The sequence below is a fragment of the Benincasa hispida genome, chromosome 5, assembly GCF_009727055.1.
Source record: "Benincasa hispida cultivar B227 chromosome 5, ASM972705v1, whole genome shotgun sequence".
In the NCBI taxonomy this organism is placed as follows: domain Eukaryota; kingdom Viridiplantae; phylum Streptophyta; class Magnoliopsida; order Cucurbitales; family Cucurbitaceae; genus Benincasa; species Benincasa hispida.
Window position 1 is genome coordinate 46,362,672 of NC_052353.1, and position 15,043 is coordinate 46,377,714.

The 15,043-nt window shown below is 33.1% G+C and overlaps 2 protein-coding genes across 3 annotated transcripts; one reads left to right on the top strand and one right to left on the bottom strand.

The window, feature by feature from the left end:
• Positions 1-674: 674 nt before the first annotated feature.
• On the top strand, positions 675-4,513 carry LOC120077064. The gene is made up of 3 exons (XM_039030916.1): positions 675-884; positions 3,525-3,604; positions 4,124-4,513. The coding sequence occupies exons 1-3, from the start codon at positions 771-773 to the stop codon at positions 4,191-4,193; spliced, it is 264 nt and encodes an 87-aa protein (XP_038886844.1). The 5' UTR covers positions 675-770; the 3' UTR covers positions 4,194-4,513.
• A 1,763-nt stretch (positions 4,514-6,276) lies between these two features.
• Positions 6,277-12,992, bottom strand: LOC120077063 (glutamate receptor 3.7-like). 2 transcript variants are annotated; one of them, XM_039030914.1, is made up of 6 exons: positions 12,491-12,992; positions 10,192-11,483; positions 8,971-9,248; positions 8,840-8,871; positions 7,459-7,865; positions 6,277-6,966 (listed from the first exon to the last, which is right to left on the bottom strand). In XM_039030914.1, the coding sequence occupies exons 1-6, from the start codon at positions 12,753-12,755 to the stop codon at positions 6,463-6,465; spliced, it is 2,778 nt and encodes a 925-aa protein (XP_038886842.1). In that variant the 5' UTR covers positions 12,756-12,992; the 3' UTR covers positions 6,277-6,462. The 2 variants fall into 2 exon arrangements, with proteins under 2 accessions (XP_038886842.1, XP_038886843.1); XM_039030915.1 differs by having other exon boundaries at positions 10,192-11,475; positions 12,491-12,696.
• Positions 12,993-15,043: the final 2,051 nt, after the last annotated feature.

Below are 15,043 nucleotides of genomic sequence, written 5' to 3' on the forward strand. Positions count from 1 at the left end.
TCTAGTTTGTCTTGCTCTCGCCTATTATTCTCTCGTCAATCTCGCTCTCGCCTATTATGCTCTCGCCCATCTCACTCTCGCAAATCTCGCTCTCATCTTATTTGGCCTTAACTATATCATCTTTACCCTCAACCCATACAGAACACATTGAAACCCAAAATAAAAACAGACATGATCGATTATTAAACCCCAAAACCCACAAAACATGTTGATCGATTCCAACCCAATGAAACCTAAACAGACACAACATGCACGACGAAGATTAAATTTACTTATCCAAGAGCTTCAAATGCTACAACAGATGGACGATGATTTTACAAAACGAGATTGAGCGACACTTCCACACAAGAATATCGAGCAACACCTTCTGGGAATACTATTACGTTTGAAGAAAATGATATTTTGTAGATGAGAGACAAAAAGGAAGACATTTTTGTAATTTGATATGGTGACGACCTCAGTGGAGGGTCCTTTGCCATTTTCTTTAAAAAAAAATGGATCATCTGACATTATGGACCCAAATTTTAGATCATTGGTCCAAATTTCCCCAAAAAAGAATGATATGAGCAAATGTTATAGAGAGACGTAATTTCAAATCAATTTAAAAAGACCAAACGACGTCGTTTGCTTAGGTCCGCAACGAAATGGAACTTGACCTTGACGCTTATGAAACAGCATTGCCATTGCCAATGCCCGCAAGGCAAAAGCTATATTTCCCTTACCTCCGCCTGTTTGCATTGTTCATAATTTAGCCGAATTCGGGAGAGAAGATGAGCGAGGCAAGTCCTGTGAGAAGGAGAGAAAGTCCATGGGGGATGCCGGAGGGAGAGGATCGCCAACCTAAACCTCACAGATGCAATGACAGAGCTGAGGATGTCATCCAAGTAAACTTTTCACTTCTTCAATTTTTCTCTGTTTATCAGCATCGTTCGCGTCCTTCTCCACCTTATTGCATCTACTCTTCTTCCTGTTTATTCTGACTTCAATTTGTTTCTAATGAACTGATTTGAAAAATTGATGTCGAAATGATTCCGGAGTTTGTCGTCGCTAGGTAGGATGAGATTTATTTCAATGATCTCTTGAGTCGACATTAAGCATTCTCTTCAGTGTTCAGTTTCCTGAAGGAATTGGATTATTATGTGCTTTTTCTGTGGATTTTGGTTGTGCATCATATCGCTGAGAACTTTAGGAGTGAATTTGAGAAGTTGGAAGCGAGCTGGATGGAATTTTTCTGATTTTAATCTTACAAATTATGGCCGCTAGGCGCTAGTTATTACGGATCTTATTAACATCTCGTTTAAGTTAACAGAAAAATCACTAGAAAGGTAATTGCAGTATTTTAAGTAGCAGTGAGGTTAATTAGTTGAAATTCTGACCGAATTGAATGGCCAAGGAGATCGGAGCTTGTGCACTGACTGGAAATAGTTTTCTGTTGGAGGTTCCTTTATCATTTGAGCATTCAGTGAATTTTACTCTTCAAAGTAAAGCTTTCAGTGAACTATTGCTATTAGATTTTCCTGCAATTAACAATATTCTGGATGAAACGGAGAAAATAGAAATCGTGTTCACCTCATCAATGCGCTTTCTCCTCCAACATCAATACATACAAAGATATTAGGTAGGAAAGGTCTCCAATACTGTAATGTTCTCTGGAATTTCGTTAGCATTTAATCATTGTCGCTACAATAGGCTATCATATTGCCAAGCAAATTATTATTTCATACGTTTTAGTTTTGAATAGGCTGTAAATAAGTCTGTCTTAAATTATTTATTAGAGGGGCTGGAAGGAAACAAAAGAAAGAAAGAAAAAAAGACTCTCAAGAGGAAAATTGTATTGCAAGTTCGTTAATTGTTGTATTTCCTCAATTTCCTTTCTTTCCTGTTGGTAATTTTTGTTGTTTCCATAACGCACTGTTTGTAGTCATTCTTGAGGAATAGTGGGAAAATAAGGGCCTAGGAGTCCAACTGGTTGGGATGTTTTGGCAAGACCAGAGTCTACTTAATACCTCTAGAAAAGGTATTTGTTTCTTCCATTACCTCTGACAACTCATCACCTTTTCAGTTAAAGGCTTTAAAAATTTGATGCTCATAAGTTTACCTCTTAAGGAGAGAACAAATATTGTAAAGGTGAGACACCACTTTTGCGTCCCCAAAGATTCACAATCTTCAGCTCCATTAGGAGACGAGTTGATCCCAACGACCACTCTGATTGGAAGACTGATTGGAAAACCAGATGGGAGTTCCAAAGGCTTGACTGTAGGTTTAGAAGATTCTCCACTTTTAGCATTATTTTAAGAGGATGGCATCAGAAATTGTTGATGGAATAATATAACTTCATTTTCTCGACCAAGAAGCCTTCAATAAACCTGTGCTGGACCCCTTTATCCATCTATCTTCTAAAGGATATAATAAATCATCTTGCTGATCTTACCTTTAGATCTGCCATTAAATTAGTAAGTAGAAATTAGCACTAGAAAGAAACGTGTCTCCACCTTGGGCCAGAACATTTCAGCCTAAGAAATTTATCAAAAATGGTTCAATCGAAATAGAAATCAGCTTATTATTGGAAACTACTAGTCCTTTCTCTTGTCACCTTTTCTTGCCAACAGCCTCGTTAGTTATAAGAATAGTGGTCGACAATTTGTTTCCCACCTATAAAAGCTGATTGCGTAATTTACTTGACGGAAGTGGCGATTTCTTTCAATCTCTCTTTTAAAACTTTAACAACATTCATCGACTCAAATGGTTAAGTTGGTTTATTAGGTTGCCAATAGTAATATGGATGCCATTTACTCTTCTGTCGACAATTCATTGGAAAAGTTTCATAGAGTTAAGTGTACATCAACAATTCCCTCACTCAACAACAAACATTTGGAAGAACTCCGCAAATTCAGGCTTGAAGATGTTCCACTTCCACCCATTTTACAGACTTCAGTTGAAAAACCAACAGGCTTGAACCCAGAGAAGAAACTGCAGCACTAGCTTACTCTTCAAAGGAAGGTAATATTAATCAATGTCTGTCAAAGCGAGAGCTCGACTGCCGCTATAATGGCTAAGCTAACCCTGGGCTAAACGAACAGGTATGAATCTGAACCCTGTTTACAGGAGAGTAGCCTCCCACAAATGAGATAACCTCATAGATAATTCCACTCTTCATCACAAGGCTAGATTAGATCCATCGAAGGTGATAATTTGAAAAATAAGGTTCCTCCTGTTAAATAGATTATGGAAATAAGAATAGTTTATTTCCGCTTGCATTTCTGAAGGCAAATCATATCTTCCTTTGGTACCCACTACTGCACATATGTGATGCTTGGCCAATGGCTGCCAAACTAGGCACATATGATGTAAATAAGTGCAGTGAAATTATCGCGTATGTACAAGAATGACCCAAACCATAGATTATATCCCAATAAAATGTATCCTCTTCAAGAAAGAATATTACTCTTTTTGGGTGGTGAAGAGTGCGTGAAGGTGGTTGAATTTCATGAGTGACAACTGAATATGGTTTTGTTTTTGTGTAGGCTTGTTTTGAAGGGAACCCGTTTAAGACTGTTCCAGGACCATTCAAGCTGTTCTGGCAATGCATGCGTTCTAAACCTGGGTATGATTGTAATTATTGTAGTTCTATTTTGTTTAGGCGCAAGATAGATTCATTAATTCATCAGTATGTGGAGTTAGCTTTACTTTACAAGAGATATCGCTAATGGAATTGGCAGAATGATGGTTCCTTATAGTCGCTTAGTCGTTTTAGCTGAATCAAATATTTCAGCTGCTGGATTGCTGTTGATTCAAACATCTCTTTTCTGACGTTAGCTTTAAAAGTCTAAAAACCGTCTTGAACTCATCACATTTGTAGAATAGTTTCTGAAACCATTTTGTTTAATAAAATTGAAAACAGAAACAACACTTTAAGCATGATGGTGATAGACTGATAAGACACTTGTATATTATCGAGAAATGATAGTTTTCTTTTCCCATCGTTAGGACTATTTTCTAGTGATCCTTTGTTTTAACCCTGATAAACAAAGGAAGTTGGAGAAAAATCCCTTGGCACTGATAATAATATTAACAAAATGGTATTTTTGTAAGTTATGGACCATGGGATTTTTTGGTTTTGCAGGGAGGAACCAACGGAGCCATTTACATACTTGGACTTGGATCCTCCAAAGAGAGAGGTGAAACTCGAGTAAGAATTCAAAATCCATGTTAGAACGCATACTATCCATAAGTGTTAAAATTTCCGCTTTGATACTGTCTCTTGCGAGTTCTCAATGAGCACTTGGTTGATAGGTCAGTTAAATTGTCGATAGGATAGCAGTAATAATTAGTACAATGAAATAGCTTGTATGCTTTTTGACCTTATTGAATAGAATTGGTTAGTGGTTGCTGCAGTATATTTTCTTCTCATGTCGGATGCCTTTTACAGCTTGCATGGTAAATAGTCAGTAACATTAATAAGAAACTCCTCCCAAAAAAAGAGAGATAAAGAAAAGACCCACTTTCTGAATTCTGAATAACATGCTTGCAAATGTTTGATGTGATGCTCGAATTGCGAGTCATATATGCTTTTGACCTAAGAACTTTAAATTAAAGCCCTTTTTTTAATTTCGTTTTTTTTCTTTTATATCTCATTTGATAATCAATGTTTAATAACCATCTGGTTTTTAAAAATTATGCTGGTTTCTTTACCATTTTTTTTACAATAGTCCTATCTTTCCCAATTAAACAATTGAATTAACAGTCAAATTCCAAAAAAAAAAAAAGGAAAAAAAAACTTCTAAAACTACTTCATTTGATTTTAAAAAATTGGCTTGGTTTTTAAAGCACTTCTAAAAAGTTGATACAAACAAAGAAATTATTAGGTAGAAGTAGTGTTTATAAGTGATTCTTAAAATTCAAATGGTTAATCGAAGGACCTTAGTTTTAGTTTTTTTTTTCTTACAAAACTAATGATGATAGATTCTTTTCTTTTTCTTTTTTTAAAGATGGATAAAGCAAAACATATTTAATATTGTTTTTTTTAAGGAAACCAAAGTTTGTTTAATAATGTTTTTACCATCAAATGTACAATAATTATCATATATTGTGATTTAGCCTTTTGTAATAATAATAAAATGGAAAATTTTTACAAATAGAACGTCAAATTTTTATAGAAATAGAAATAAAAAAAAATATTGATAGACACTAATAGACTCCTATAAGTGTTTATCACATACTGATAGAAATTCGGTTTTTATTATTGATAGATACTAATAGACTTCTATTTATCTTTATCAAATAAGATTACATTTTGCTATTTGTGTAAATAGTTTTTCATATTTTCTATTTTTGAAGATCTTCTAATAAAATCATATTTTATGAGTATGGATTTCAAACTTTATTGGACAAAAATATTTGAGAGTGATATGGGATAGAGAAACGGAGAGCAAATTATATAGACAATAAGTTTGTGATGGATAAAGAAAAGTTGGGAGAAATGCTTTATAGATGGTAGGATGAGTTAATTAAGGTTTTTCTAAAGCTTTATAGATAGTAGGATGAGTGAAGTTAAGTTTGAAAAACCTTGAAATTGTAAGTTGATTTTAAAGATCAAAATTAATATATATATATATATATATTTTTTAATCGACATTTACTTTTTGACATTTCTCCCCCAGCTTACTTCACCCTGAATCTCTCTCGCCCTCTCTCTCCATTTCTTACTTCATCTTCCCTCCCGGCTTTATCTTCTAGCCATCTCCATCACTTTTGTGTTTTTTCCCCTAAACTTTCTAAAAGAAAACACAATTATTAAAAATGTTTAAAACCAAAAAATATTACCAATCATGCATGATTTTGAAAATTAGGCATATCAATACAACTTTCATTCATGAGTTTCTTTATTTTCTTATCTATCTTCTACCTGATTTGAAAATCCAAGCCAAAATTAGAAAACATAGTTCTTAAAATGTTGTTTTTGAAATTTGGCTAAGAATTCAATTGGTTTTTTTTTAGAGGTGAAGGTCATAGTAAAAGAAGTTTGAGAGAAAAAAAGTCCAGTATTTTTTTTTTTTTTTTTTTTTAAATATGGAATCCACTATCAAACAGGATATAAAAGATTAATTTGGTTATCAAATGATGTCATAATTTTCAAAATATCATTTTATGTGTCTAAAGTTTTGTGATGATTTTTTTTTTAAATGATGGAAAAATCTCTCTCCTCCCCCCCTTCTTGTATGTATACATATAGAAAGATATGTAGTTCTTAGAAAGAGAATAAAAAGGAGGGTTATAAATTGTAATGGCTCAAAAATAGTTATCTAATAGAATCTAAATTTCTGAGATGCTTTGACCAATTTAGATACAAGGTAAGATATTTACTATGCTACAATTTTAGTTCGATATTATGGGATTTAATGTACATGCTTCACCAAGAAATCCACCTAAGAAATTATGAAGAACCAAATGGCAGGCAAAAGTCTATCCCCGATTCATACCCGAGGTCCCTACCTCTATCTCGGAATCAGCCTTCTCCTTGGCCTTTTGGGAACGAATGGGGAGTTGGTTCCCATTTTGAGCACCATGTGATGTTCGGAAGAAGCTCTTGATGGCTTCTTCCCTCTCGTCAATAAAGCCTATAAAGTTTTGTATGGTCTGAGTACAGCTAGTGTTGGATGGAACAGGGAATGGTGTAACTTCCTCTGAATGACGACGCCGATGGTGCCGTTTATAGCGGATATACTGGCATATTAGTTTTAAAAGAAACAGGAAGAGTGCAGCAAGGGAAATGATTCCACAAAGCAAATACAAACCCCAGAAACTGATCAAGTGAAGTTGGTCTAGCTCTGACTTTCCTCCCCGATTTCCCGGACAACCTAGCTTACAGAACCACGAGTTGTGTATTTCTTGGAGCTTTCCACTCTCCGAGAGTCTCAAAATTGCAGTTGACATATCAACTGCAAGTCGAGATCCTCTTTGAAAAGCCTGGACTCATAACAAGGATAAGTAGGTTAGATGGGAGATCACATTTCAAACAATATGGCACCTTGCATATGAGCCGTCGTTTATATTCATATTCAGTTATTGAAAGGTGTGACATTTATGAATAAGTAAACAAAGGCATTTATGTATATAAAAGATCAGGGGAAAAAAATACATTTTTCTCTACGTTTTGAGTATTGTTTTCATTTAGTCTCTAGATTTCAAATTCACTAGTTCAAATTAATCATCTAGTGGATTGTTTTAAAACTAATTTTAATATTAACACAAATCTTGAAACCTAAAATCAAATTGAAACTAACTCCAAACTCAAAGGTAAAAATGTAATGTTTTGAAATTTAGATAGCAGATGAATATTAAACTCAACTCAAAAGTAAAATATTGACATCTTGAGACCTACACACCAAATGAAAACTGTATGCAAAATTCAATGATCAAAATGGTATTTTTTTTCGAAGAAGATAGAAATGTACTCACAAATCCCCATCCGCTCCTTGTAAAAGGTTGACCAATCATTCCAAATTCTTTAGTCTTAGACAGAAACAACTCCAAATATGGAAGTTCATCAATGATGGCTGCCACACCACCTCCTCTTGGGCCAAGGCGCAGTGCTTTCTCGTAGTCTTCAGGGGAGTCCAGCTTTTTCAATCTGGAACTTGGTATGAAAAGGGATTGTGTAAGATAGTCATAAGCAAAGGATCCTACCTGATACCCAATTGGCAAGTTACTTGCAACCAAGTCATCAATTCCTCGTATTGGAGACCAAAGTTGCTGAAGCGTAAGGATTGATGTCAAACTTGCTGTGTAGCTTGAGGTTATTACCAATAACAAGAACAGCCACACCAACATCACCAGTCGAGAAAGTGGGCTAATTGTTGCTTCTTCTGTTTATGTTCAATCAAAAGGTACAACAGTTCAATTTTAATGGAATTTCAGCTGCCATGCTTGAACAAAGAAGAAAGAAAAAAGGATAATATACTCCATTCTTCACTTTCTTTGACCAAAGATTTGAAAAAACACCATGAAGTTTTTGGAATATGAAAAATCAAACTAATATAGAGGCATTTTGAAGTCCGTTTTGATTAGATACTTAACTTTGCTACTTGTTTCAAAAATTCCACAAACGTTTCAAGGCCACCATTGAAATAAAAATCCTTTAAAATTTCATATGGAAATTGAGACTCAGAACAATATGACAATGATCTAGAATGATGAGACGATCAAGACTTTTGTTTTAGGCTACCGATACACCATTCTATATCTCAATTGTTGTCTAAAATTCTGAAGGATATATACCCTAATAGTTTTGAAACATTTATGGAAGATGAAGAATAATATTACAACTTATGTATGAGAGAGTATTTTTTAATCAATGGGGAAAGTTTGGAAGTGTTGTTTTATAATGTAACCAGAAAATTTGTACTCGTTACTTTATTAATGTGTTATGACATGTTTGGAAATGATTTTGAAATTGTCAAAATCATTTTTTTTTTTATTTTCAAAATCACTCGAAAAAGACTCTTAATCCTTTTCAAATCAATTTTAGTACTATGAAAAATATGATTAAACGTGTAAAATTCCATATTGAATTGATTTTGGGTGATGGAATGTGTGTTTCTGAGTAGCTTTAAAAATCTCTCAAATGTGCACATACTATTCTAGGGTATAACAGATGTAGATAGAAAGTTTGTATATTAAAAAAGCTGGATATGATGCAGCTGATAACATGCTGTTAAGAGAATTTTATGTTCAATACAATTTGGTGGGAGTTTCAAGCACTTGATTTGAAACACATGAATGACTCTTTGACAAAAAGGAAAAGAGAAATATAAGGAGCTCTGTAAAGTAAAGGACTTACGATTAGCCTTGAATAGAGTTGAAAAGCTGAACCTGCAACACAGAAAGAAACACAAGGTTTATTACGTTGTAAATGTTGCGAAATAGTGGAAGGAAGGAATCAGGATTATGATGATAAAAAGGCTTACTTACAAACACATTGTGATAATCTGCCTTTTGGGAGGGCCTCGAAAATGGTCGTTGATTCTGTGCTCCAACATCCAAATAACAATCCCAATTACCACAAATGAACCTGCTGTTGCACACCACATCTCCACTGTAAATGGTTTAAGAAACACCCAAGCACTTGATTTTGAATCTTTAACTGGTGCAACCATGATCAGCCCTGTTGTGGTATATGGTTGAGAAAAATCGACTATCTTTGTTCGGTTCGTGACGATAGCAATGTCCCCAACTGCTGCATCAAACACCTACCACACCACCCAACATTTTCCAGAATTATAAATCTAGGTTAGACTAATCAAATATATCACTTTGTTTAAACAAAGACCCTGCAATATCGTCTTTATCGTCTTCATGAATGTTTCAAATCTATCCTTGCTGTATAAATCCATTCAAACGTTAGATGATTGTCCCCTAAAATGGTGTGGCAAAGATCTAGAATATTTATTTTCATTCTAGGTCAACACCATGCCCTTTTTAGAATCCAATTTTTTGTTTGAGACTTTTACTCCAAGGGTAGTCTTGAAACCTTTATGAAAGGTTAAAGAGAAATACTGAAAACTTCTGAATGAATATAAGCATTTTTTAAACAAATGAGAAAGTTCTATGTATGTTCTCGTAGCCATAAAGTATAGAATGAAAAATACTTTATATTTTATAACTAGCTGGGTTGAGCTAAGCTTAGTAACCCAACCACAGCTTGCCATGCGACAACTTTTTCTCTTTTCTTTCTTTTTTTTTTTTTTTAAATTAATATTTTGGCATTCTGGACTGAGTTGTAAAAAATGGGTCCAGATAAGTATTGCTCACGTAGAAAATTAAGGACAAATTGCAAAAGTTATCTCGAAAATATGGTGGTAGTTACAATTAGACCTTTAAATTTTCAATTGTCAAAATTGAGCTCTCATACTTATACAATATTGAAATTGGACCTTTGAACTTAGATAAGTGTAGGAATTGTAACAATTGTACAAGTTTGAGGGTTCAAATTTTATCATTTGGAGGGTCTAATTTCTACAACTATTGTAAGTTTGAGAGTTAAATTAGAAGTTTAAAGGCCCAATTTTTACAATCGAAAGTTAGATGGTGTAATTGTAACTACCACCATCATTTAAGAGTGGTTTTTACCATTTACCTGAAAATTAACAAAGAAATACAATAAGTTGAAATGAACAACATTGTTCTACTCACATTATTTGCAACCGATTGAACAAGTTCATCATAACTGGGATTGACTCGACCATCCCCAAAAGGCACAAGTTTGTAAGGAACTTCATATGGAACAAACTTGAGTGCTTCTTTGAATATATCAATAACATATCCTCGAACAATATTAGTGTTGTTCAATTGAGTAACAAAATCAACAAAGCTTGCTCTTTTTGGGAATGCAATTCTCAGAGGTTTTCCAGCATCTGCAATCACCCAACCCCTTGGTATTTCTGACTTCCCACCAGGCCAAACAACATTCTCAAGCTTAAATCTTGAGTTATTAGACCAATAACCCACCAAACGAATTTTCCTTTGATCAATATTAATCACATCGTAGCTACCATTAACAACATTTCTGTCTTCACCAAACTGAATTCTCCCACTTAAACCATTGTAATCTGTTTGCATAAGAATTCTAAGTAAATCACTTCCTCCATCAAACACTTTAAGCTTACCCAGTTGAATTCCACTTTCATTAGAGCCAAAAACTTTCCCTGTGGATGAAAATGTGATAATATTCCCATTTTCTTTGATAAACTTATCCACTGCCTTTGCAACAATCCATACTGAATCATAAGCATACAGTCCATAAACATTCAACACAGAATTTGTTAAACCTTTTGGCTGCGTTTTTCTCAACCGATCCCACAAATCTCTCTTTCTTTTAGACTCTGGAGTATGAGGGCGCAGCCCCACGACTCCGTTAAGTATATCAAGCGAAGCACCATTGGTTATTGGTGAAGAAGAATCAAGAGTTGTAGAAAGCCAATCGGTTGCGAACCAAATGTAATTACTTGTAAGCATACCAAGTTTATGGGCAATGGTGAAGATTCTCAATTGGGGATCAGGGCCTACATGAACTACATAAACACGAGGACCAAGTAATTTAGAATTGTTAAGTATTTGTGTGATCTTAGTAAGATTAGCCAGAGAAGGCAAAGGGTATTCATGAGAAATACGACACATTTTTTTCTGAAGTTCATCACCCAGAAAAGATATCCCATTTCTACCATAATCATCATCCAAAAATATAGCAATGACTTCTTTCCAGCCATAATAATCAATCAAGTCAGCCATGGCAGCCATTTGGTAAGAGTCACTTACAGTTGTTCGGAGGAAAAAAGGGAGTTGCAGAGTGGATAATGTTGGATCAGTGGCAGCATAGGATACTTGAGGAATTTGTAAACCATTAACAATTTGAGAAATCACATGAGCCACTACTGAGGATTGTGGGCCAATCATGGCTACAATTTCTTTCTCAAGTACCTGCAAAGCTACCACCCAAGGAGAGACAATCATGAAATGAAGATTTAGGCAGAATTTTAACTAAAATGCTTTACATCCCAATGTGTAAATATGTCTTCATCTAAATTTTCAATATGTAGATCAGCTTGAGTTGTGGATTGTTATGTGTGATTTACAAGTGGATATAGAAGGGTGCGTTATATATAAACCCTCTAATCCTAGAAGTACCTCTTCAATCTGTATTGTATTATCTGACATTTCTTTCTAATAATAAATTTATCTCTCTCTATTTGTGAACATAGCTAACACACTATTAGTAAATTACGTAAGTCTATGTGTCGATCTTTATTATTTACATTTTCTCGCTTTCTTTATTTGTTAATTTCTTATCATGGATGAAGTCAATGGCATAGATCCGATATCACTTGTTAGAGACAACAAACAAACATATAAGATATTTTTCACTTTAGGTAGAATCCTACTTGACTTTGCTTTTGAAATTGTTCCTTGTTTATATACCTACGTTGTTCTCCTTATCCAGCTAACGTGAAATTTTGATCACATTTCTAACAAGAAACAAGGACGAACTCAAACAATAACTTCTAAACTTTGAATAAACAATAGCAGGATGGAGAGAAAGCAGAATTTTATGTTTTTAACTTTTTGTATATATATAATCTTATAAAAATAAAAAATGAAAGGAGGACAGTTGAGTGGAAAAGCTTCTAAATGGAAGGTTGACCACTTTTTATCCTTGACTCCACTCTGAAGAGTACTGATTACAGAAACTCCAAGAAAATGTGAAAGATGATATGTTGAGTCACCGATCAACCAAAAAGCTTACGTAAATAGATAGAGTTACAGTAAATTTAACGATATCAATATTTTAACATCGTGCTTGGGTTAGACTAGATCAACCCAAATCGCAAAAGAAACTATTTAGAGGTAGGTAGTACTAATGAACAGGACATAGAATCATTGAAGGGAGTTTGAATAGGAAAAGTGAAGCAAAAGAAGAAGAAAGAAGCGGATATACCTTCAACGGAGCCCAAGAAGCCACTACAATTAGAGTCTTCCATGAAGAAGTTAAGCTTTGTGCCATTCAAGATGTTGGGGTCAGCGTTTATGTCGGAAATTGCTGCTTTCATCGCCGGCTTTGCTGCTCTGCCGATGACGGAATTGAAAGTGAAAACCGCACCAACGTTTACCACAGTAGGTTTTTGGCAGCAGATCGGACCAGTGAGCTGAAACAGCCATATCAAAGTATGCAAAAGCAGCGGCAGAGCGGCAAAATTAACCATTCAAGCTCTATAATTCACAAAGATGCCCTCAACTATAAAGGGTTTCTTGTGAATGAATGATATTGAATAAAAAAGACCAAAAATTTGGTACAGGATAATTAGCTTAGTTGTGTTTCAATCTAAGGGGAACTGGGTGCCCACTTCCTAGATTGAGAATGGGATAATAAGCGTGGAATTCAGGAACCAATTGTTAAAGAAATGAGAGCATTGAATAAAGGTTGCCCATGTCACAGTGAATACGCAACTTGCACGACATGGAAAAGGAAAAGACATTATTTAAAAAAATGGCAAACAGAAATGAAAAGTTACACGTGGTTCATTAGAAAATTTTTATCGTCGGAACTTTGATGCATTGTTAGTCAAATGAAGTCAATGGCAGAAATGCCATTAATCTACTGACAAATTCCTATTTAAATTGAAAAAGAAATCAAGACTAAATTATTTTCTTAGTCTCTTTAATTTCGAGGGTCTAATTTTAGGGTTATTAGTTAGATATAACCATTTTTGAGTTTCACATTTTTTTTTTCTTTTTAATTTTTAAACTAATTTTTTCAGTCTATTTCGGTCAATATCGATCAGAGGCATTTAATTAAAAAATTAACTTTTTTTTTTAAATTATAGATTCTTTTAGGCTTTCTGAGTGAAATCTCGACTAGGATGAGAATTGAGATCCACATCATTTTTCCAAATCTTATCTAATCTTTTCAAAAGATAATTGATAAATTCATTTAGATATTGGTAAATCAATTTGAAAATTCGTGGAAACATAAATTGAATCTAAGGTTTGCAAGATAATATAAGAAAAATTATGAAGAGGTAAGAGTTGGTATAAGATTTGGAGACTCCATAATATTTGAAAAAATTATGTGGATCTCAGTGTTCATCCTTGGGCTTTCTCGGTGAAATCTCAAGCATGATTAAATAATAAGATTTGGAAATATTAAATAATATTTGAGAAAATTAGTAGAATTTCGATTTAATATCGTGCTAGATTTCACAAAACCATCGATTAGAGGAAAAAGTTAATTTTTTAAAACTAAATCTCGATAGTTGAGTTCGGCTAGGAAGGACAGAGAAAAATTAGTTTAACGACTTTTTAAAAAGTGTGCTAGTTTTGAAAAGTGAAACTTAAAAATGGTTATTTCTAACAATTTTCCTTGATTTTAGTATGTGTACTTTTAATGAATCTTAAATTTTGTTCTTCAAAATTAGTTTTTATCAAAATTAACTAAATAATAATAATAATTTTCATGCATGAATATATTTTTAAAATTTATAGTGAAAATGTTAATAGATATAAAAAATTTACAAAAATCAATTATAGATTACTAATAGGGAATAAATTTAAAATTTATTGAAAGTATATAAACTAAAATTAAACAAACTTCAAAGTACACGGATCAAATATAATATTTTAATTAAAAAAAGGAGTTTAAAGAAGGTTAAATTACGGATAAAGTACCTCAACTTTAAAATTTGTGTTTATTTAGTGCCCAAACTTTCAAAATTATAAATTTAGTTTTCGAATATTCTAATTTTTAAAATTCACAAATGATACAAATGGTAGATTAATGAATACAAAAATTTGAATTTATATCTAATAGTTCAATTAATTTGTAAAATATTTGAATTTTTCAAAAATTTATATTAAAGCATATATGTCATTCTTCATGTATACTTAATAGCTTATTATACACAAATTTTTGAAAGTTTAGAAATATAGTAGACACTTGTAAAAATTAATCATTGATGTTTCTAGAACCGCTAAAACCATATTACTTATAAAATAGTATTTAGGCTTATTGCTTTAAGAATCAATTATATACCAAATTTGAAGTTTAGGACTACATTGTAATTTATCTCTTTTTAAAAAAAATTAAAAAAAAAAAGTTTTTTATTTTTTTATTTTTTTTAAAAAAGCATACATGATGCATATGGATGTCATTTCATTGAATTAATAAAAGTTAAAATAAGCAAAAGCATGTTACTAGTTTTACTTTAACACCATCACATGACATCTTTGTTATGAAAAAAGAAAAAGTCATAGGACTGATTCGTCTTATTCTGGAAAAAGGAAAGAAATTCTCTGATTATATCATATTGACACAAATTTATGAATTTGGAACATTACATTAACTTGGGCTTCACCATGAAGTTTTAGAACAACCACTTGGGATGTACATGGATTGAATTAGATTGTAGAGTTTTTTTTTTTTTTTTTTTTTTTTTTTTTTTTTTTTTTTTTATCAATGTAAAAATTCGATTGATCGGATTGACAATCTAAAAAA

Coding starts and splice junctions, on each gene's coding strand:
- LOC120077064 (XM_039030916.1), top strand. CDS start 771: ATGAGCGAGGCAAGTCCTGTGAGAAGGAGAGAAAGTCCATGGGGGATG. Junction 885..3,524: donor GAGCTGAGGATGTCATCCAA/GTAAACTTTTCA, acceptor GTTTTTGTGTAG/GCTTGTTTTGAAGGGAACCC. Junction 3,605..4,123: donor TGCATGCGTTCTAAACCTGG/GTATGATTGTAA, acceptor TTGGTTTTGCAG/GGAGGAACCAACGGAGCCAT.
- LOC120077063 (XM_039030914.1), bottom strand. CDS start 12,755: ATGGTTAATTTTGCCGCTCTGCCGCTGCTTTTGCATACTTTGATATGG. Junction 7,866..8,839: donor AACTCTATTCAAGGCTAATC/GTAAGTCCTTTA, acceptor GAACATAAACAG/AAGAAGCAACAATTAGCCCA. Junction 6,967..7,458: donor CAAGGAGCGGATGGGGATTT/GTGAGTACATTT, acceptor TTATGAGTCCAG/GCTTTTCAAAGAGGATCTCG.